The sequence below is a fragment of the Amaranthus tricolor genome, chromosome 5 (assembly GCF_026212465.1).
Source record: "Amaranthus tricolor cultivar Red isolate AtriRed21 chromosome 5, ASM2621246v1, whole genome shotgun sequence".
NCBI lineage: Eukaryota > Viridiplantae > Streptophyta > Magnoliopsida > Caryophyllales > Amaranthaceae > Amaranthus > Amaranthus tricolor.
Window position 1 is genome coordinate 21,724,779 of NC_080051.1, and position 22,302 is coordinate 21,747,080.

Here is a 22,302-nt window from a genome sequence, read left to right on the forward strand (position 1 = left end):
ATATGGTTTCTAAATTATTTAAATGGATTTGAACTTGGGACTCCCTTGTTATTTTATAGATCTTGATCTTTTTGATGGGAAATATAATGATGTTAGATGTAGAGATGAAAATGCAAAGCAGGTGGAGAAACCGTCTTTCACTAGAAAGAACAAAAAAGTAACTTGATTCTTATCATGCAAGGAAATGAATATGGAGAGATATAATGGGAATAGAGTTTGCTTGAGAATTAGCTTGGAGAACAAGGGCAAAGAGTTGTTGGAGGAAAAGGAATTTTACCATATTAGTATAAATAGAGAATAAGAGAGACAGAGAGGGCGTTATGAAAAATTGAGTGGTTAATTGTAGATTTTCTTAGGACTGAGTGTCTTGCCTCTCGAATGCAAGAGCTATTGTAATACACTGATAGCTTAGTTCTTACCACATCATACTATCATAGTGGAAATCTGTTATTTTCCATTGAAATCTTTGATTGCCTATTACTACTAGCTTTTACCGTTCAATCTTCTTCGGAAGTTTCTAATTCCAGTAAATATGTAGAATTATCAATTCCTAGTGTATTAGTTATTCTAAGTGAATTGAATCTGACTGCGTCAGCTTTATTAGCCAATAAGGATGGGAAATATATGTATTTTTTGTTCAATAATTATGAAGTATATTGAAAGGTATGGGAGTGCCACTCTCTCAATTAGTAATTGAGTTCTTTCTTTCAAATGCACCCACCAAATTTTGATTGAATTTCAACTGATGCATTCCTTCAGTTCTGGGTTATAGTGTATGTACTTTTGCTTTATGGCATCCTTTTTAACCCATGTTTGTTAATGTATAGTGGTTCAACCAGATACAAGTCGGCAGAATTCTTACTGTGAGGGACCTCCTTGCTTGGTTGGAGTTTTTCTCAAAAACAGAAAAGAGCTTACATCCTTATTTCGCCTTTTTACATGGAGCATTCCTCGTTTTGCTTGATGGGCTAAGCTTGGGTATGTCCTTTCTATTTTCTGTTGTCTGCTTCACCTTGTGCCAGACCCTTTTTTTAAAATTTTTTTAATTAAATTTTTTTTTTTACTATTTTAATGATAGACTGCTTCTTTCTTTTTATTTATATTTTTATCTTAGATAATATTCTATCACTATGTTGTGATCAAGGCTTTGGCATTTTGGTGTTGATGTATTTGTTACAATTTTCTGAAACAGATTGTTTTGGAGTATTCATTTATATCATTTTACAGTCTGCCTAATGCTTATCATATCCGTTTCTGGTTTTCTTGTTTCTGTTAGGAATTGGTATATCAAAGACCGAAGCTATGGAAGTAAGAGAGAAATGCCTTGCCTTTCTTGTGGAGCAGCTAAAGGTGTGCCTACTATTCTTCTCATCTTAGAATTCACGAATATTCTCCTTGATTATATTTTCCAATGCACATTCATTTATGCTGTGGATTAGAGGACAGTTTACCTATGAAATATCAGTGTTCACTACATTTGACATTAATGCCAATATTGTCATATATAGTTGCTTTTGTTTGATTTTTTGCTTTAAAAAGTATATAGTACTAAGGGCCTCAAGGGCTGCTGATGACCAAGAAGAACAAACCCTTGAGCTACCATTGATTTTTGCATTTACAAATTAAGAAAAGTCGAGCAACACCAGGAAGCTAATACTTGACTCCAACTATACAAATGCCTCATTTTCGGAACTTGAAGCCTTTTTGAGGGGGAAGAAATATCCTCCAATACCTTCTTTTCTTGTTAACCGCGCTATCAAATTTTGAATGGAACCATCTAAGTTCCAACTTCCACAGATCTGCAAGCTGGTATATTTTGAGCTTTTTGTCTGGGAAATAAAACATCCTCAACACAAGGTTAAACCCAGATCTTTCCAAACAAAGAGAAAGATCTGCGTTTATGAAAACAAACCGAGAGTAATATTGTATTCTCCCTCCCTTGGAAAAACTTGTGCTCTTAGAAGTACAAAAAGCACGTCCTTTCGGAAGCTTGTAGTTAAGATTGAAATGTAACACCTTATGTCGGATTGTCTGGCTGTGAACCTTTAGTGATGTGTCTGAATGTTTTTCATTGGTAGTCATATAATATTTATGACGCTATAATTTAATGTGGTGTTATTACAATTTTATTGATGTTAGATACAGGCAGATGATTCTTCTGTGGTTGATTTGGAATTACATCGAATGGAAAAATATGGATGGGCTGATGATGGCGGGACAATGGATGATTCAGATGCTGACGAAATGCAATGTGACAATCTCTTTGGAATCCATCCATTTTATATTGAAAAAGGTAGCTATAACATTAATTTATTTCTGCAACTAAACGTTTGCTGGCTGTCTTTTCTAATTACTCTCTATTATTTCTTTGTCTGGGGGAAGGTAGTGGCTTGGTGGGTGGTGTACTTGGTAGTTCTCACCAACAATATTGTTTGGAATTGTTGGTGCAAAGAGGGTCATATGAGATTTAGCAGGAAAGAAGGATCAAACTTGTCTGGCAATCATTTAGTTTCTCTGTTCTTTAGGAATGAATGTTTTCCGAGGTTGATTTTCTGTGATGCTAAGCATGACTGACTTGCTTTCTTTCTCCTTTGATTTTGATAGTGGAAACCCCCTTTCTATATCTCAATCAATAATGCACCTCCTCTCTTATAGCTCAATCATAATGCAAATTGTTGCTATCCTCCTTTTCTTTTTAATACCTACACTTCTTATGTGAGAGCTTTTTGGAAGAAGTGTAGCTACTAAAATAAACAAACAGAGGATAATTTAAATTGACATCAATTTTTCCGTCAAAGCTGTTATCATTAATATGTAGAAAAATAAAACAATGTTGAAGAAGAGATTAAATTGGAATGCATTTTTCTGACAAGGCTTTTCCAATTTGTTTTGTTTACTCTGTTTTCTTTGACTTGAAACTATGTAGGTGATGCTCATATTGAAAACAGTGGGTTTGAGTTTTTGGCTCCTAATACACGCCGAAATGTCTTACGTGTCTTGCGTGCTATGCAACTGTCAAAGCCTGGTTTGTTAACTTTTCACAGACCTTGTTTTAGATTTGGTGTTTATGTTAATTCTCACGAGATTACTTGTACCAAATGTAGTATTGTTGGAAGGTAGTCCTGGAGTTGGAAAAACAAGTTTGATTTCAGCCATTGGAAAGTTTTCGGGTCACAAGGTTGTACGTATCAATCTGTCTGAACAGGTTAGAGCTTTTGTGTATTTTGTTTTGCAGTATATATATTCTCCTAACTCACAATTTATTTTATTTTATTTTAATTTTATTTTTAATTGTGCTTTTCTTCTTGTGTACTATCTTTATTTGTACATGGGTACTTGTGTCGGAAAGTCCTACATTTTGAAGTGTCCCACTTATCTTATTTATAAAAAGCTCCATGATTTCCCCCTAATTTGAAGGCTTGATAATTGATTTGTCGATCCTATATAGAAGTGTCCAACACGGGTACTTGAAGTAATGTAGTCTTGTGTGTTAAAACCTAAAATGAATTTAATTGTGATCATTATGTTGTAAAAAAATGTACTTAAAATTTTTTTTTTGTCCTTTTTCTTTTCCTGCTCGTGTATAGACTGAATTCTATTTTAACATGGTATAGACTGATATCATGGATCTACTGGGTTCGGACTTGCCTATTGAGAGTGATGAAGGGTTGCAGTTTGCTTGGTGTGATGGCATTTTGCTGCAGGTACTGTAAGTGTGTTTTCATGTTCAAATGTGATCTTTTATCTTGTAATATTTACATCATGTATGATTCACATATACAGGCTTTAAAGGAGGGATCATGGGTTTTGCTAGACGAGATCAACTTGGCTCAGCAATCTGTTTTGGAGGCATGTTTATCTTTGCATTAACCTTTGTGATTTTAATTGAGTTGTAGCTTTACATGGTTTTTTTTACTCATTGATTGATCTTATTATTGTTTTAGGGACTGAATGCTATTTTAGACCACAGAGCTGAGGTTTTTATTCCAGAGTTGGGTCGCTCTTTCAAGTGTCCGTCGTCGTTTAGAGTTTTTGCTTGTCAAAACCCTTCTTATCAGGGTGGTGGGAGGAAGGGTCTTCCGAAATCATTTCTAAATCGATTTACAAAGGTATGTACTTATGTTTTTCATAGTTATTTGGCTATATTCTTTCAGTTGTTTTGGATTGATAGAAGTAGATGTAAAATTTCTTATGTTTATGACTGCCTCATTTTTGGTTTAGATTTTGTTAGTCGCATATGATCTTTCCATGCAGATCTTTCCAGAAAACTGACTGTTACTTTCTTTATTAAACCAGGTTTACGTGGATGAATTGGGTGAACATGACTATCATTTCATATGTCGTTCCCGGTTTCCGTCAATCCCTGAGTTCATTCTTACCCGTTTAATTGCTTTTAATAAGAGGCTATATGATGAGACTATGATACATCATAAGTTTGCGCAGCAGGGATCTCCATGGGAATTCAATTTGCGTGATATTATTCGATCCTGCGAGTTAATTGAAGGTGTATTTTTTCACAGATTCATAAATTCTTATTCAAGTATTGTATGTCTGCTAAGCATTTTCATCATGCAGGTTCAACTGGAAATTCCAAGAATGATTGCTTCCTTAATGTTGTTTATGTGCAAAGAATGCGAACTGCTGCAGACCGGAGAGAGGTATTGCGTCTTTATGAAGAAATATTTGGGATGAAGCCTTCGTTAAATCCATACCCACTAGTACAGATGGATGATCAATTTTTGGTTGTTGGGGACACTCGTATTAAGAGGAACCGATTTCAGTCTACCAGAACTATATGGAGCGAGCTCAAGATTTTTCCGGGATTAAGGAATACATTGGAAGCTGCCGCCCGATGTATACAACAGAAGTGGCTGTGCATATTGGTTGGGCCAACATCATCAGGCAAAACATCATTGATAAGGCTGCTTGCACATCTAACTGGAAATGTGCTCAATGAAATTCATCTTTCTTCTGCCACTGATATATCTGAATTACTTGGGTCTTTTGAGCAGTACAATGCCTATAGGAACTTTCACTCTATTGTCACTGAAGTTAAGAGCTATGTGAATGAGTATTGCAATTTGCAGCTAGATTCATCTGCTGACGTATTTTTGAGAGACAGAAAAGAGCTAATTACCAAATGGCTCAGTTTTTCATCTAATATAAGTTCTGGTCATGTATCCAAAACTGATACGAAGGATCATGAAAGTTGGAGGTCATCGTTATCTTTGTTGGTTGAAGTTATTGAACTTTTAATGTCGGATTTTGAGAGGTGTATGCTACCCGTTACTTGGTCATTGGGAAATTTGACTAAATCTTTGAAGAGAGTTCAGAAGTTGCAAGATATTCAAAAGGGAGGGCCAATTCCAGTGAAGTTTGAATGGGCAGCCGGAGTGCTAATCAAAGCAATTGAAAACGGTGAATGGATAGTGCTTGAAGATGCTAATCTATGCAATCCTTCGGTATGTCATTACAATTTTTAGACCGTTGGTTGTTCTATCAACCATTTCAAATATTTTGACATAAAACATTGTCAATAAATATCTGCTAATTATACTCTAATTATTTTTTTTATCTTATATTGCAGGTTCTTGATCGGATTAATTCTTTAGTTGAATCAGAAGGGTCAATAACTGTAAATGAATGTGGGAATGTGGATGGGAAACCTTTGGTTTTATCCCCACATCCAAATTTTAGAATGTTTCTCACTATGAACCCAAGCCACGGTGATGTTTCCCGCGCAATGAGAAATAGAGGAATTGAGATTGCTATGATGCCTCCTTATTGGCTACATGATGGTGATGACCAAGAGAAGATCCTAGAGATTGAATTAGATGATATTAAGAGCTTTCTTGCTCTATTTAACATACCTAATGAGATGTTGGTTGGTTCTATGGCGAAAGCACATATGTTTGCCAGGAATGAAGGTCTGCTACTTAATGTGCAAATAACTTATCTTGAACTAGGACGATGGGTTCATTTATTTGAGCAGCTGTTGATGACTGGTAATGATGTTCTATGGAGCCTTCAAAATAGTTGGGAGCATTCATATCTCTCATCATTAGGTGAAGCTGCAGGATGGCATATTGTTCAGGAAGCAAAAGCATCTTATTTATCAAAAATTGGGTATTTATGGATTGAGGGAAATCAAATTGTAAGTTCTAGGGATGGTTGTTCAAAGCAAGCATCAGAGGTGTCTAGTGGAAGCTTATCCCTTGGCTTTCCAGGTGGGTGGCCTGCACCTTTGAGACTGAGAGATTTTGTCTGGTACTCAGTCGAAGCTTCTGTCAGACAAAAGTGCCTGTATCTGGAGTATCTTGGTGCGCAGTGTGCATCATATGAGCTTTATATTCCAAGGAATCAGATGATGAGGGACAATGTCCACTCCAATACTTTGAAGTCAATATACTTGCTAGACTTGAAGCTGTTGCAGACAATTATGTATCCACAAGGTCCAACTGGTGAAATTATGAAAATTTATTCGACAGCAGAATATGCTATTATGCTAACTAAGAAGAAGCTTTTATTTGCTGCTGATTGGGTCATGGATCAAGTCAGCCGGAAAGTTGATCTTGAGCTATGTCTTTTGTGGTTTAGCTGGTTTGGTTCGCAGTTGCAGCCCTGCTGCCATTTTTTTGAATCTTTGGGAAATCTGCTTAGAGAAGAATTGGGACATCCAATTTGGAATTACATCTTTAAATTTCGAGATGATATGTCCCGTGAGTTAGATGTTGACATGCAGTCATTCCCATTCCTCGCTTTGGAGTCTGCCAATGTTCTTGCAACCTTTTCTGAATCTTCTGGGAGCCTTCTATGTAATGCTATAAATAGTGTTGGTCTTCTTAGATGTAGTCTGCGGCAGTGGAATACTGAGATCAATGAGGGCATCGCTGACAGCTTTTTACAATCTGTGGTGAATTCTCTGCGGAATCTGGAAGAGGAAGTGCTGAGTGTGATGGTTGAATCCCCATGTTTTGATTTTTTACACCAAACATATAGTGAACTTTTGGAAGAGCACATCTTGTTTTGGAATGTTGTTGTTTCATCAGACTTTGAAACACTGCTTGTCTATTGGCGTGCTTTGATGAAGATTGTGTTGAAATTGCGAGAGCATTTCCCTGAAGCCGTAAACAATTTGTTGGTGAGTTAATATGCTGTTATCGCAAATTGTTGTTTGTCTGAGTGGGGAGAGAGAGAATCGTTGTTGGCTTATGTTTTTTAAAAAATAATCTGTATAACATTGTTTGTTGTAGTTTCTTCAGTTGACTCATCATGTTGGTTTCCTGCAATATGAACATAATATGTTTTGACACTTTTGCAGAGAAGTTTTCATATGATGTCAGGGAATTTGAGTAGAAGATTGCCTTACTCCTTAAATTCTGAGAAGTCATTGTTGTGGTCACATGGAGGCCATCCATCTTTACCTTGTTCTTCTGATGTATTTTATGAACTCCAAAAACTTGTTAGCTTTGTCAAACTAGTCTGGCCAAGGAAGCACTTGCAGAGACAGTGTATGCTTTCTTTTACATTAGTTTGTTGTGTTTTTATAAGGCATGTGTATTTTGCTAAAGATATTGGTGTTGCAGTGGACAATGTTGTTGAGATTGCTGTATCAACCCATCCAGAACTTCGTTTTCTCACCATGCAAGGTGGGTGACAATTTTCCTCACTTACTGGCTATCATCTTTGTTATATGCAAGGCATACAGGTTTAATCCATTGTTGAGTGAGAGTCATTGCATGATCTGTCAATGCAGTTTGGGAATGTTTGGAGAGATCTAGAATTTTATTTTTACTTACGAACCCCTGATGAAGTCTCATCTTCAAACTAGTTGGCATTTGGAAGTCGGTATCTAGCGTGGTACTGTTAAATGACATTTATGACTAGATGGACATTACAAGTCATGAAAACAGCAAAGCATGTGACTTATGGTAATAAGTAATGTACCTTACAAAGGAGTATGTTACAAATACTAGATCCTCCCTTCAGTTGATCTGTTAATGCTTTCACCTTTTCTTTTTTGAACTCGATACTCCTGTCCCATTCCCTGTGGTTCTTAGAAACCTTTTACCTGCTGTTAGATGAATTTCTCATGTCTACCTGAAGAAAGGCTTGGTATTTCTCTCGTTGTCAACTTGCTCATCAATATGATGGTCTGTTGCTTCAGATGTGACTCTAGTTTGGTAATATTGATGTTTTGGCCTGTTTGCATTGTTAATGCCCATATGTGGCAAAGGTAGGGGGAAAATAGACTTGATTTTCACTTTTTTTATATCTGTCATGTGCTTCATCATGTTTCCATTTGAAATTAGGAATGGGTGAATCCCTCCTGAACATGATCTCAAAAGTTTTGCTTCATTTTGGAGAATGATGATGTTTTGACAGTGTTATTATCATAAAATAATATGGTGAAACCTTTTGTAAATAATTTTCATTGGGATGGAAGTAATGGCTGAACTTTTATTTGCACCTTGTCAGTCCTGTTTTGTCTGTGTACTTTGTTTTTGGTTGCTAGGTTTAACATCTTACCTTTTTCATGCTCTTGGATTGATAGGTCTTTGCATGACATTTTCTCTATATGGAAAATATGAAGAGGGAGACATTGCTGAGAAGTTAAAGAAGATGTATGAGGTATATATTCTAAACATAAAGGACATCTTAATCTGATACTACATCTAATGAGATTTTATTATATGTGAAGATGCTATATAGGAGATTTGAAAGTGAAAGGAACGTATTGGAGGCGAATTCTATATCTCAAATCAGTGGATATCCCCTGGCGAAGCATGCTTGTTGTAAAGCCATTCCTGAGATCCTGAACTGTAGATGTGGTTTCGAAAGTTGGGTCGCAAGCCTTCCTATAGTTGATAAGACAAGCCTTTTTCTGGACTTGTGTCTGCTCTGTGATTTATCAGAAACTATTCTTGCGGATCCTAAAGACTTGCAATCAGTATGTCCTTAATTCTTTCCCTCTTGACGAATAAAGGTGATAGAAGACCGTGATATATTCCCCAAGTAGTTTCTGTGATAGAAAGCCTTCTATCATTTTGTTTCACATTCATTTTCTTGTAGAAGTAATCTTGTTTTCTGTGTGGGTTATAAGATTATCAAGGCCCTTACAAATTCTGATAAACAACATATAATACTGGAGGTTCACAGAGGGGTAATTTCTTGTGTATATGATATATCGTTATCAAGAATCTAGTGTGTTAAGCTGTTATACCTTGAAATGCTTATCAATAAATTTAGGAAGAGCTGAAGATAGGCAAAACAGTCAAACTTGGGATCATATGTTAAGATAGGATTGTTATTGACAACCACATGACTTTGTTTTCTTTTGTTATTTACAGCTTCTATCAGGTTCATATGATAGTTTGCAACATTCAATGGACTTCTCGATAAGTCTTTCATCACGGTCTCCATTAGATTTTGTACCTCACCAGGAAATGTTATGGATACTTGATGCATGGATGACTGTCCCAGAAGGTCAATAGAATTCCATTCTGGATTTTATTGCAAATACATTGTTGTTTTCTCAAACTTTCATTGCTTGTTGCATTGCAGTTTCGCAAAAACTTGTCACTTCTGTTCTGGACATGTGGTTTAAGTGGCATTCTTCCTTGTGGAGTTGTCCCATTGTCTCTAACAAGGTATTTGCTGCTGATGTTTGTTGTACCAACATAAGCCATTTTCAATTGCATTTTTTTTTAAATCAATTCTTTTTTTTTTTCTAGGAGCTTGTCAGGACTGATACTTATGGATTCATGCTGCCTGATACGCTTGTTAAACCATTGAAGATAGATACTGTACAAAATATACTGTAAGATATAAATATGTTTTCTCTTTTGGCTTTGCCGCATGCTGATGATTAATTCAGCTGTAGAATATTTTTCTTCGTTTTCATTAATGCAAACACGATATGTATCTTTGTTTTTTCGTTGTGGGAAGTTGTCGGTCTTTTTTATCTTGACGCCTTTAAATATTCCTTATTGTTGGATATATGGCATTCTTTCCACATTGACTTATGATCTGTTTCATTGGATTTGTTTGGACGGTATTTTGTTGATATAGTAATTTGAAAACAACAAAGTAGGTTGAAACTTGAAACAGAGGTTGATATTCCATGACAATAATATCTGTATTTTTCTGTAGGCAAACTACTTTTGTCATCAAGGATTACCGATTTCATTGCTTCAAGCTCAGGGTTGCGTCATCCAACATTTGGAGAAGCATTGTGCCTAATGTGGACTTGCACTTTTCTCTTTTGCATGCTGCTCGTTGCTTATTGTTGCAGGTATCATGTGCTCTTTAGTTGCTCATCTTTTTTTTCCTTCTCGTCAGAGATGCATTTTTCTTAGCTGATTAATTTCCTTTTTCAGATTATATCTGCTCATAGAAAGTCTTTCACTGCTGATAATTATGTGGCAATCAAATCATGTCTTTTGTCTCTTCAAAAGAATGAGATCAAGGTAACGTCTTATATCAGAATTTATGGCATGGTTTTATTAGTGGTAATTGAATAGGATGATACAGCATCTGTGCTGTTGGCTATGTTGCTTGGATGTGTTCCTACTTGAAACTCAATGCATTACTGAGATATACTCATACACACGCATTCCATTACCCCAATGCTCGAAATGTATTGACACACACATTCCATTACCCCAATACTATTAAGTGGCTCCCACCTAAGGTGAGGTTTGGAAGGGTCTGATGTCAATTTAGTTATTGTAAGACCTTTTATTTGAAAATAACGGAGATACCCAAAGGATTATGTCTGTTTGCAGAAAAAATAACAATAGATCATCAAATCCATTGCCGAGACCGGAGATGATAATCCTTAAGGAAACTAAGTGACAAAAAGTTCAATAATAGCTTTTTTAAAAATTTAAGGTTTGATGTCTAATAAAAAATTTGATGTTCACTGCAGCAAGATGGCGTGAAAACTCTGCTTTCACTTCTTAGTTCATCCGGACATCAGAAGTTCGTTTCCCTTGTAAAACCATTTTTTGAACCTCTACTCAAAGAAGTTGCTGAGATAAGCTTGAATCAGGGTACACATTCTTTAGTTTATGAATTTCATTCGTTATTCTTTAGTCTATATTTTGACCATGTAGTCTTTTCAGATTTAACATATCGTATAAGCTGTGCCTGGTTAAGACTTGGAGGATTGAGATTTCAGCTTTTGCTTGCCTGTGATGATCTGGATCCGGCTATTAAGTATTGGTCCAAATATCAGAAGCTGGTGGATAAATGTAAATCACTTGGACTTGAAAATGAGGTAAGTTTCTCAGTTCATTTTGATCTTCGTATATTAGAAATTATTTTTAGTCAGCTTCTCTTTTCTTCACTCTGCTATTCTTCTACTATATGATTCATTCATCCATCCAACCCATGATGTCAAAACTCGGACGAGTTGACACGGTTTCTCAGTCAACCATTCCGAAATCGCGCGAATTGTAATGTGGTTTGAAAACACGGCGCACCACTGTTCTTGCCAGCCATTTTGACCGTTTAGAATTGGACTTAACGGCTTGTTGCGGGCAAGATCGCATTTCTTTGGGCGAGTACACGGCGGACCACTGTGCTTGCCAGCCGTTTTGGCCATTTAGAATCAGACTTAATGGTTTGTTGCGGACAAGATCGAGTTTTTTTAGGCGAGTTTCAGGATTTTTGGGCAAGTTTGAACTCAGTTAATGAAAAGTCGAGAGAGAGGTGTGTATAGTGTATATAAGACATGCTGTAACTGACGGGAAAAAAGTAGTAAAATATTTCTTGCCTTGATTATTGGGATTCTAGAAAATGCTAATGGGGGATGTGCGATAGACTCCTCCTAGATAGCCATTAGAGTAACGTAAAGGAGTACAAGTACTTTATTTAAATTAATATACCTACTTTTTTGACATGAGCACATGACTATCTTATTAAAAGTGCAGCTTTTTTCTTTTTTTATTCTTTCTTTCTTAAGCTATTAGTAGTATGAGTGTAATAGAACGTCAAAGGTTGGGAATAGTCCTTTACTCTATACTAACAATAATATCATATTCCTATTTCAAAAAATACTAACAATGTCAAATAATTGATGTCCTATTACAATTTAAATTGATTTAAATTTAACGGATAGGAAGTCATTAGTTATGACATTTATTAATTACAAGTCTAGATCAATAAATAATATTTTTTTAAAAAATTAATATTAAGTACTAAAAATAATAAATAAGATTATTGCAACCCATTCCGCATTAACCGAATTTTTTCGCCCCCACAATCCGCAAACGCGACCGTGACTGCAATCTTGCACCTTGATCCAACCCAAAACTCATGCTGTTGAAGTTTAGTCCTTTATGTCTTCTCTATTGTGCTTGTATTCTTCGTCCTGTATTTTCACTGTGGAGTGTGGATATGTTCGTAAAAGGGTTATGAAATTTGTTGCACAGTGATTTAAAATAATGGAGTAATAACCAATATTAGTTATGCTAACATATCATCCCCATTATTACTTTTTTTAAAAGGATATTAGGTTCAAAAAGGTATATTATAAGCTTTATTTTAAATATATATTCCATAAAACTTGATTTACTATGATAAAATGGATTTTTTTCAAGTTAACATTAACAATCTAAATTGCTACGTCGACATGATTTATAACACCACAAGGTGCCGTGTCTGCAACATCGCGTCACGTCCGTTATTGCAATCGTAACAACATCCTTACTTTTTTTATGGATCTGCTTGAAAAGATATAGGCAAATAAAGATCCAAAATATGCCATTGCTCTGTAAACTGAATGGAACTCATCTGTAGCAATGTTATTTTAAATTATGATTCTATGGTAAATGTTTTTTTGGAGCATCTTCTCTCTTTTGCTGATGTGAATGTTTTCTTGCGATTAATATTGGAAATTGTTTTATTTGGAGCTTAGTATTCCATATCCTTCAGTGATCATAAACATCTGAAGCTGTGAAATTCTAGTTTCCTGCCACCCTATAAAATTTCTGTTAGGAATTTGCTAATGTCCTTTGATATGCTAATTTCAGGTCAGACATTATTGTAACTTCCTGGTTGGTTCATCTTCAACTAGAAAGACTGATGAACGAAGAGCAAGCTTATTGGGAAAATATGAAGCTGATCGTAACAGATTGCAAAGCAAGGTACTGGAATAAACCTAGATCACAAGTATTATTGAACTATATAAAATTATCCTGCTAATGCTCTTATGGAGTTCCACAGTTTCAAGAAATGGTAGAAAGCACCCTTAATTCCTATGCCTTTATAAATGAAAGAACCTTCTTCTCTTTGTTTGTGAATTATGTTTCCTGCTTCTATTTTATTTATCCAACACATGTGACTATAGTCGTGTGAGCAGCTCACTATTATCTTTAAATACAAGAATTATTTTATGTTATTCAATTTGTTAATTGTTCATGTGATTTAGCTGACTCATTAAAAGCTTTCTACATATCAATAATTTATTACAGAGGTGTAAATTCTTGTATCCAGGTTATTTACCGTTCTGATCGTGGAAAATTTATCAAGTTAAAGGATGAATGCAATCAATTCTCTGAGAATGTTATCTCAGGAGTGAAGCTTTTGGAGTCTGATCAGATTGCAAGCTTGGCATTTCTTATCAACCAAACCAGCAACTGGCAGGTACATGTCTTGTATTTTTCTATCTAGAGCTCTGTATTTAACTCATCCCCATGTCCCCAAGAGGCAAAAAGGACAGAAGAAGTCAAAAAGAACAGAGAAACAGAATGTTGTTGAAGTATGTGGATTGTGGAGAAAAATAACAAAAATAATCATACTTGAATAAATAGGGGAATAGTTTTTGAGCATAGAACACAAAGCAGGTATTTTTACTAATTTCTATGGGGGAATTGTACGGATGATACTAAAGGAATTCTCTCTATTGATTGTTTTGAACATACTTCTGGTGTCCCAGAGTAGTGGGTAAAGCAAATGGGGTTATACATAAAATGTGAGAGCAAGTTTGCATATTTTGGTCAAAAAAGGAAATGAAGCGAACATTTAAGTAAAAACTAGTAGGGTAATTTGCATTGCTCTAGAAGGGAAAATCCTGTAGGAATTTGCCCAAAATAATGTCTATCTTATTTAAAATTCTCTAAATCAACCACAGTCTTTTACCCTAATGCCGTTAAGTGGCTCCAAATGAGGTCTGTGGGAGTCAAATGCACACAACCTCAACCTTGTTAGTGATAACAAAAAGGTTGTTTCCGATTGACCCTTGATAACAAACTTCATCTGCAACTTTACATAAATAAGAAGTGCACATAATTTGAAGTTTTCTAAACATGCAACATAAATTTTATTTTGGCATAATATCCACGTAGGAGTTTTTTATTTAATTTTTTTGGTTGAAGCTAAGAGAATGCAATTACTTCTAGGTGAAAGCGAAACCAGTAGTAAACCACAACCCTGCATAGTTTTTAGCTTTTTGTAAACAACTAGGACTGCAAATTTCACGAGCAGTTCGTTACGTAAAAATGCTACCTGAGAGTAGAGGTTCTAGTATTTATTTAATGCAACTTTTGAATGTAATAACGTAAACTATTGTAAAACCGCTAGGTTGGCTTTTTAGGAAGAAAAACTAAGTTTCTCTAATAAGGTAAGAGGTTTTTAGTAATGAACCGCGTAGCTGTTTTACACTGTATTAAAACAAAGTCAATCTTAAGCCTATGTGAATGGTATTGTGAAATTAATTATCAAGTGCTTTCTTTTGAGAATTTAGAACAATTTTAACAAAAGAAATACTCCCTTTGTCCCATAAAAATTTCCCTATTGGCAATTGGTGGGAAAATTAAGAACAGTGGGTAAAGTGGTATTTTATAGAAAAGTGGGAGAAATATGTGAATTAAATGAAAAAGGTAACTTAAATGTATGGATGAGAATTAAAGGAGTGTGGTTCATGGCCAAAAACAAAATGAGACAAATTTTATGGAATGAACTAAAAAGAAAAGTGGGGTAAATTTCGTGGGACCGAGGGAGTAACCATTTAAGGTATTTTATTTTATTTTGCTATTATTATTTATAATATCTTTGGAAAGAGCCTTGAAAACATTATATTTCTAATATTTTTATTTCAGGCAACTGCAAGTCGTTTCATTGACCGCTTATCAGAAGAGTACGCTAGTTATGTTGATATAATCCAACCTATTCAAGTTTCTGTTTATGAAATGAAATTGGGAATGTCACTGCTTCTGTCAAGTGCTTTGCAGAAGGATTTTCTTGGTAGAGTGCAAGAAGACAATATTGACCACATTTTGGTATTGGATGCCTTACTTTTGACTTCACCAAGTTTATCTATTTTTAACATCTCTTTTGCCTGATTGTGAATTTTTCTCAGGATGCTATTTATTCTTTGATGAGATTTCCTCTGGGATGTCCTTTTGAGAGACAAGTCCAGCTTAACTTCAGTGCACCTGAGTACCCCTTCTATAGTGTAGACTTTTCATCTTGCATTTGGGTCAACAAGATGGATTTATTGAAGAAGGTTATTTTATCTACTGAAAATGTCCATGGAGGAAAAAAGGTTTGTGTTTCACTGTTTCTAGGATCTCTGACACAATGAGGTGTTAAAATCATTATTCACAATTACTTGTAATACATATCAGGTTGCGTCTTTCCGGTTGCAAGTTTCTCTATTGGATAACATACTTGAGCGTGTTTTGAAACTTGTCAGCAACACAAAACTCTTGAATGATGCATCTTTTAAGGTAATGAATTTCCTATAGATATTATGGATTAGTTTTATTTGAATAAAGAACTCACTGTCTTTGATGCATTCCATGAATCAGATAGTTGATAAGATATTTTACTTCATTACGAGCTTGTGGAGGGATGCTAAAGCTCAAGAAAAACATGAGAAAGATAATGATGCACAGTTGTACAAGTTCAGGCCACGTCCTTTTAAACTAGACAACGTGTATGAGATTGATTTGTCATCGTTGGGTAGTTCTTTCTCAGGTGATAGCTTCAATGAATGGAAGGAATTGCTCCATGATGAAGAGAGTGTTCAAGGGGTAAATTATTTGTCTTTTATGCGTATCATGGTTTTTATTGAGACCAATATTTAAAAAAATACTTGAAAGTGCAGAATGATGCCATTGATCAGTATGAAAACTCCGGAGATTGGAACCTTATTCCAGAATCAATGCTCAGCACCATGTTGAATGTGCATAATCAGTTATTTGGGTCAAACAATCTTGTTGACAATGTATGTTCTTACATCTAGTTTTTTTATTTAAATTTCTTTTTAGAGCTATTTGTTGGGATTAAGGTTTTGGCATTTTTGTTGTATCTTCTTCTAGGGCTTGAGCCTTGAGCTCATGGTTATTTGGATTAAACAATCTTGTTGACAATATTTTCTTACTTCTGATGCCCCAAACGCCGCCTAGGAAGAAGCACCTTAGTGACATTGGGGAAATAGCAATCTGTGTTGTGAATGTAACCTGTCATGACAATCTTCCTTTCTCCTCGTTTTGAATGATTATTTTTGAATGAACTTTATTTATACTTTCACTTTTCTAATGTATTGTGACCTGTCATATACCCCCCCCCCAACCCAAATTTAATTTTATTCGTTTTATACTATCTTTTTTTAATTGCTACACTTCTCTCTTTTATGTAAAAGCTTTTGGAGAGACGTGTAACTGACAACTAAACAAATAGAGGATACATTTAATATGTTAAGGCATTTTTTAGTCACTGCTAAATATTTGATTTAAAATCATTTGATTAAAATGAGAAAGCATGACAACATCTCTCATTGGAGTTCCAGAGTTCTCATGATACAACAGTATACTTGCTTAAATGAGATACATGTAAAAGAAGGTTGAAAAATAATGTTAATATAAGAGAATCTTACTAATATAGTAATAAATGAAACATCAATTGTTTATGTTGGGGTATTTAATTTTTTGCCATTGTGAGTTGTTCAAACTTCAAATATGATTTGTAGATACTAATTAAGTATTGGTTGTGCAGCTGGGCATTGTGCAGTTGTCTAATGCAGACAAGCTGAATCTTTTTGCTAAATCTTATACTCTTGGAGCAACATTACTCAAAGGTAGAAGTTGCATTTTCTAGAACTGTAAAATCTTGATTTATGCATCAAAATTTTGTGTCATGGATATTTTTTCTTACGTAATTATCTATGCATTCAGATATGGCAGGAATATCTGCTTCAATCTTGGATTCTAGGTTTGTTGGAGAGCATATCCTTCGCCTTTGTCTAGAGCATGAATACATGTTGCCTATACTCGACAAATCAGTTGTGTCACGAAATTTTTATAAGGTATTGGATGCTTCATTGTTATTCTAACTTGTTTAATCCTGTCATTTAAATTACAGCAACGGGCATCAACATTGTTTTTTCTTATCTAGGATCCAAATCCTGCTGTCGTGGCAAGCATGGTGGAGTTGATCAATGCTCTAAGAACAAAAGTTTTTTCCTTGTTGAAGGAGAGGGATGAACATCCAGGATTGCAGAAAATTCTGGATATTGTGGAAATGCTCTTGGGTCTTCCTTCAAGCACCTCTGTTGCTCAGGTAAATTACAAGATTTCTTTTATTTTTATAGGTGTTATGCTTTTACACTGAAAACTGAATACTGGAGAGCTATTAGACGTAGTGGTTCTGTTAATATATTAATGTTGTCAACCATAAGGCTGCATAAAGTTTGGTCAAAACCGTAAACCAAATTTATGCATTTGAAGTATTTGAACTATGAGATGACATGATCTCACTAAAAAACTTTCCATCTATATAGTTTTAAATTTATGCAAAAAGCTTTTAAATTTCCATAGATCACTTGGTTAGTACTTGTGAGAAAATAATATTAGAACAATTAATTGCTAGTTATCAAATCAGAATTAATATTTAACTTGGTCAAAAATTCTAAAGCTAAAAATCGTAAACCAAACTATACCACTTTAGAACGGTCTGGTCTGATCCAATGTTTTTAACAGTGGTCTAGGAAAATTTCCAGAATAATATTTCTTGTATGGTCTGACTCTAGTGTCAAGGCGGACTGTGCCCCCCTAGATTTAACCATGACAAAGGCTTCAATCCAACTTATAAAAGTTTGGCAACTAAATTAATGGGTTGATTTATTTTCCGAATATCAGATATTCTGTTAGTATGTTATAGTTTGGGTTATTAGAACTTTCAAAACTTAAAAAAAAAGTCTCATTTTTGTTGGAAGAATGTAACATTCATTTCACTGGCATTTTATATCTGAAGCTATATGTGATACTGCAGCCATACTAAAACTCCATTTTTTTTGATTTCGGCTTATAAAAGTGCTGCTTATATAGTTCTTGCGTAATTTTTTCGATTATTTATTACAAGGTTCGGAATCTGAAAAATATACATGTTTTGTGATAATTTTCTTCTGTTGGCAACCCTCAGAGTCATTGCTTTTGCTAATCTGTTCTTGTTCTTTCTGAAGGCTTTGTCTGGCCTACATTACCTGGTCGGTCAAGTGAAAATAATGCAGGAAAATGGTGCGAAGTTCCCGCTTTCTGGTGAGATGCTTTACATTTTTCACGCGTGGGAGAAGGCTATTTATGTTTTGTTTAGTACTGAAATATTTTCTTTGTCCTGACTGTGGTTGTATAGATGAAGTGGAATCTATTTTCTCTCTCATTACCTCCTTACAAAAAATGGAGTTTGACATGTGGAAAACCATGCTAGATGATGTTCATATTCAGTTTGAAGCCAATGCTGATAAGGTAAATTATAGAGTCTGTTTTTTGTTTTCGTCTTTTTTAAAATCTTCTATATATGTAATCATACTGCTGATTTGGACACAAATTGTTGCCAATCCTTGCCTGAAGCCAAAAGCAAGTGCAGTTTTCGCAAGAAATATTGAATTCCTATTTCAATTTATAGCAACATCAATCTTGATCTTGAACTGGGTTAGGATGTGAAACAAACAGGATTTGATCAATGTCAATCCTCTCACTTAAGGAAAAGTTGACCTTCTTCCTCTCGTCAAATGTTATTAATATCCTCAAAAATACCAAATCCAGAAAGGTCTTCTCAAAGAAATTGGCCAACTTTTCAAATTGTCACCAATCCCTATAGCTAACTCCTGATTGAGAGAAAGTACAAAATTTTGTACCTGCGAAGTTGCAGTATGAGAGACTAATTCTCATACTACCTCAAAAATATGTAATTAAGCGTGGTTCTTGATATTTTCTATATCATTGCAAAAATTCTGTGTTGATAATTGTATTGTTTAAGTTTGAGTCCTGACTCGGTTATGGTGTTTGGGTATTTTTAGGATACTATATATGTTGTGTTGGTGTCCTTTTTCTGTCTTTATGTTCTGTCTGAACCATTCTAACTGATGATTTCATGATTTTTCTTATGCAGCTGTGGTTTCCACTTTACCTGGTTTTGCATCGAGAAAGCACCTCTGATATGGTTGAATATACTCAATCCACATTGCAAAGGCATGTCAAATATTAATGAAATATTTTTTGTTTTAAAAGGAAAGGTGTGCAATTTGTACTTCCCGCAAGTTAAATAACTGGGGAATTTGACTGAAAAATTGCTGAATCAACATTTCCCTGAAACTAGAATTTTATGTAAACAGGAAGTTACTCCTTTCCCGTTGGTTAAAATGAGATATCCTATTAGCGTCTTGCTGTATACCACATAGCTGTACTATCCATGACTTAAAACGTCTTAGAAATTGCAAAATCCTTGAACATTTACTTTCTTGTATTCAATCAACTGCTTACTGATTTAAATTTAACCAAGATGAAGCAACTGCTGACTCAAATGTTGTTCTATGCACATGCAGCTTAGAGGAGTTTATTCGAACATCCAGTGTTGGTGAGTTTAGGAGACGTCTGCAGCTTATGCTAACATTTTATGGACAACTGAATGCTGGCATAACCCTGGGATCTTATGTTAGGTACGTTTTGCTATATTATATTCAATTTTTCAGTTCTGCTGTGGAACATTTCATCTTGGACTACAGGAAAGAGAATTGGTAGTACAACTATGGTACTACTAATACCTGCATTTTCTGGTCTTTCTGGCTTTTTAGCTTAACTAGTAGTAAGTAACTTGGACATGTAAGTTTGTACTCTCTCCGCCTGACAGTCTGACCAACAAATTTTCCCTGAAATATACTTCTAGCCACAATTAACTTGGAATCAGGCCTCCATGATTTTTCTGATGCAGCTGTATGACTTGTTTTCAATGGAATTTTCACATTTGACTAGATGCTGAACTGCCTCCTACTTGTGATCATACATTTGTTTCTTCTTGTTCTAATAAATGTTTTACTGATGTGTACTTGTTAAAATGTTTATTGGGCTGTGCAGTTTTACACACAAGGAAAACAGAGATATCTTGTACAATATTTTTGGCTTTTATATGCAATTATTGCCAGCGTAAGTCCATTCACTTGTCCTCATTTTCCTATTTTTGCTGAAAACCTGTTGATTTTCTCTCCTCTTTTGTTGATTGGGCATTTTAATATTGACTTCAGTAATTTGTGTTTGTTTTTTTAGTGTTATGAATCACATTGCCACAAATACTAAGAATATTAAAAGAGAATTGGAAGAACTTCTGAAGTTATGTCAGTGGGATCGTGCCGAAAAGCTTGCATCTCTGGAGAACTCGAAAAGACACCGTCTAAGGCTGAAAAAACTCTCACAGAAGTACACTGTAAGTAAATTTTTTTATGTGTTCATATATAATGGATATTATTGTAACTGTAGACGTTCTTTTTGATTTTCTTACTAGTTAATGGTTTTGGTCTTTTTTATTCCACCAATGCAGTTATGATCTGTGTTGCTTTCTCATTAGTATGTTTTTTGAGGTTTATTTTGTATATTAGGTCTGTCGGTCTTTCCGGCTGAAAGTTCTTTTGTCGATCCTTCTTTTTAACGTTAGTCTGTCCTGTTGATAGTTGATTGAGTGAAATTATATTTACTTCTATTGATCCATGATATGGCCATTTTTGCTAGTTCCTTATGTTTGTAATTTGCAAGTTCTACTATTTTTTATGTAGCCTAATGTGTTTTAGACTTAAACCTATTTTGGATAAGGAGTATGCAAACCAAACAGAAACAGTGACTAAATAAATTGTTTGGTGGGATGAATTAAAGTGAAGTTATTTAAGAAAACTACAGTAAGGGTTCGAATTAATGGTGAACTTTTTACTGCTGACATGTTTGTTCATTTTACCATGGGAATTGAGGTAGTGAACATGTCACAAGGAGATTTACTCCAACATAAAAAACTGATCCAAGCTTTCATTTCTATGGATCTGGCTGTTTCTCATATCTGTTTCCTTCTTCTTTGACAACGTTTGTCACTATTCATTTTGGTGTAGGATGCACTCCAGCAGCCAGTTATGCTTGTTCTTTCTCAGGAATCTGAACATAGTGATCTGAAATTTCTGAAGTTTGACCACTCACCTGCTAGTGATCAAGAATTCTCTACATTTGATAAATCTCAGTTTCACAACAGGTAGACTTGCCTTATTTCTCCTGTGTCTTTAATTTGAGAGAAAGTATACTTGTTCCTTACATAGTATGTTGTGTACAGGACAACTTGGTATGAAGATTGGAAGAAAAAAGTTGATCATGCTGTACAATGCTTGCATAGCAGAAGAAAATTGAATATTCAGACTTCATTAGTTAACTCAAATGGTACTTAAAGTTTCCTTTTATTTATCAATTGAAATACTTAACGACTATTTGCTACAAGCCGGGCTATGGGGTCATGTCAAGTAGCGTGGAAACATAAGTAGGACTAGTAAGGGTCTGTCCCCACCCAAGTTCTTATTAATATCAACAGCATACTAAGTTTATAGATGTGCAATAAGTTGGCACAGTCTTGGGAATCTTATAATCTTTAAGTGAAGTTTCCGTCTCTGACCCTTCTAACTGCTTACAAACCTTTCTTATTTTACATAGATAAGACCTCAACTATTCTAAACCATTTTAATATTAAAACGTTGCCCATTGAATATTAAAACGAGCAATTACCAGTAACTTGTTTTAGAATTTTAATGTCATGAAATTTTATATCCGTTGGTTAATCGTTTGTTATATAGAACTTTTAAACCAATTTCCTCCCTCAATTAAATGTTTTAAGTTTTGCCAATAAAATTATGAGAAAATCTCATGAAACCCCTTTGTGAGCCTAGGCATGTGCATTTTAAATATAGACCTATGACTCTCCTGTGCCTACAAAGTATCTTATTACATTATATTTCTCTCCTGCGTTAGGCACATGGCCATCAATTGCTTTAGT

At 34.9% G+C, this 22,302-nt stretch overlaps 1 protein-coding gene across 3 annotated transcripts in view; it reads left to right on the forward strand.

Annotated features, from left to right (window-relative positions):
- LOC130813729 (midasin) overlaps positions 1 to 22,302 on the forward strand; it is a 43,219-nt gene that overhangs the window by 13,295 nt on the left and 7,622 nt on the right. For 2 of the 3 annotated variants that reach the window (XM_057679583.1, XM_057679584.1), the window contains exons 24-63: positions 828 to 978; positions 1,277 to 1,350; positions 2,140 to 2,293; positions 2,927 to 3,025; positions 3,105 to 3,205; positions 3,615 to 3,704; positions 3,784 to 3,849; positions 3,945 to 4,109; positions 4,297 to 4,504; positions 4,576 to 5,462; positions 5,588 to 7,141; positions 7,322 to 7,511; positions 7,587 to 7,649; positions 8,555 to 8,631; positions 8,702 to 8,950; positions 9,351 to 9,486; positions 9,565 to 9,650; positions 9,735 to 9,820; positions 10,153 to 10,294; positions 10,380 to 10,469; positions 10,931 to 11,054; positions 11,127 to 11,281; positions 13,038 to 13,151; positions 13,501 to 13,650; positions 15,105 to 15,284; positions 15,365 to 15,550; positions 15,633 to 15,734; positions 15,816 to 16,040; positions 16,115 to 16,234; positions 17,005 to 17,086; positions 17,184 to 17,314; positions 17,404 to 17,568; positions 18,470 to 18,545; positions 18,640 to 18,752; positions 19,399 to 19,478; positions 19,832 to 19,945; positions 20,361 to 20,429; positions 20,550 to 20,706; positions 21,377 to 21,513; positions 21,592 to 21,695. In XM_057679583.1, coding sequence (XP_057535566.1) covers positions 828 to 978; positions 1,277 to 1,350; positions 2,140 to 2,293; positions 2,927 to 3,025; positions 3,105 to 3,205; positions 3,615 to 3,704; positions 3,784 to 3,849; positions 3,945 to 4,109; positions 4,297 to 4,504; positions 4,576 to 5,462; positions 5,588 to 7,141; positions 7,322 to 7,511; positions 7,587 to 7,649; positions 8,555 to 8,631; positions 8,702 to 8,950; positions 9,351 to 9,486; positions 9,565 to 9,650; positions 9,735 to 9,820; positions 10,153 to 10,294; positions 10,380 to 10,469; positions 10,931 to 11,054; positions 11,127 to 11,281; positions 13,038 to 13,151; positions 13,501 to 13,650; positions 15,105 to 15,284; positions 15,365 to 15,550; positions 15,633 to 15,734; positions 15,816 to 16,040; positions 16,115 to 16,234; positions 17,005 to 17,086; positions 17,184 to 17,314; positions 17,404 to 17,568; positions 18,470 to 18,545; positions 18,640 to 18,752; positions 19,399 to 19,478; positions 19,832 to 19,945; positions 20,361 to 20,429; positions 20,550 to 20,706; positions 21,377 to 21,513; positions 21,592 to 21,695 — 7,252 coding nt within the window. The remainder of the gene's footprint in view (positions 1 to 827; positions 979 to 1,276; positions 1,351 to 2,139; positions 2,294 to 2,926; positions 3,026 to 3,104; positions 3,206 to 3,614; positions 3,705 to 3,783; positions 3,850 to 3,944; positions 4,110 to 4,296; positions 4,505 to 4,575; positions 5,463 to 5,587; positions 7,142 to 7,321; positions 7,512 to 7,586; positions 7,650 to 8,554; positions 8,632 to 8,701; positions 8,951 to 9,350; positions 9,487 to 9,564; positions 9,651 to 9,734; positions 9,821 to 10,152; positions 10,295 to 10,379; positions 10,470 to 10,930; positions 11,055 to 11,126; positions 11,282 to 13,037; positions 13,152 to 13,500; positions 13,651 to 15,104; positions 15,285 to 15,364; positions 15,551 to 15,632; positions 15,735 to 15,815; positions 16,041 to 16,114; positions 16,235 to 17,004; positions 17,087 to 17,183; positions 17,315 to 17,403; positions 17,569 to 18,469; positions 18,546 to 18,639; positions 18,753 to 19,398; positions 19,479 to 19,831; positions 19,946 to 20,360; positions 20,430 to 20,549; positions 20,707 to 21,376; positions 21,514 to 21,591; positions 21,696 to 22,302) is intronic. The other variant, XM_057679585.1, reaches the window with a different exon arrangement.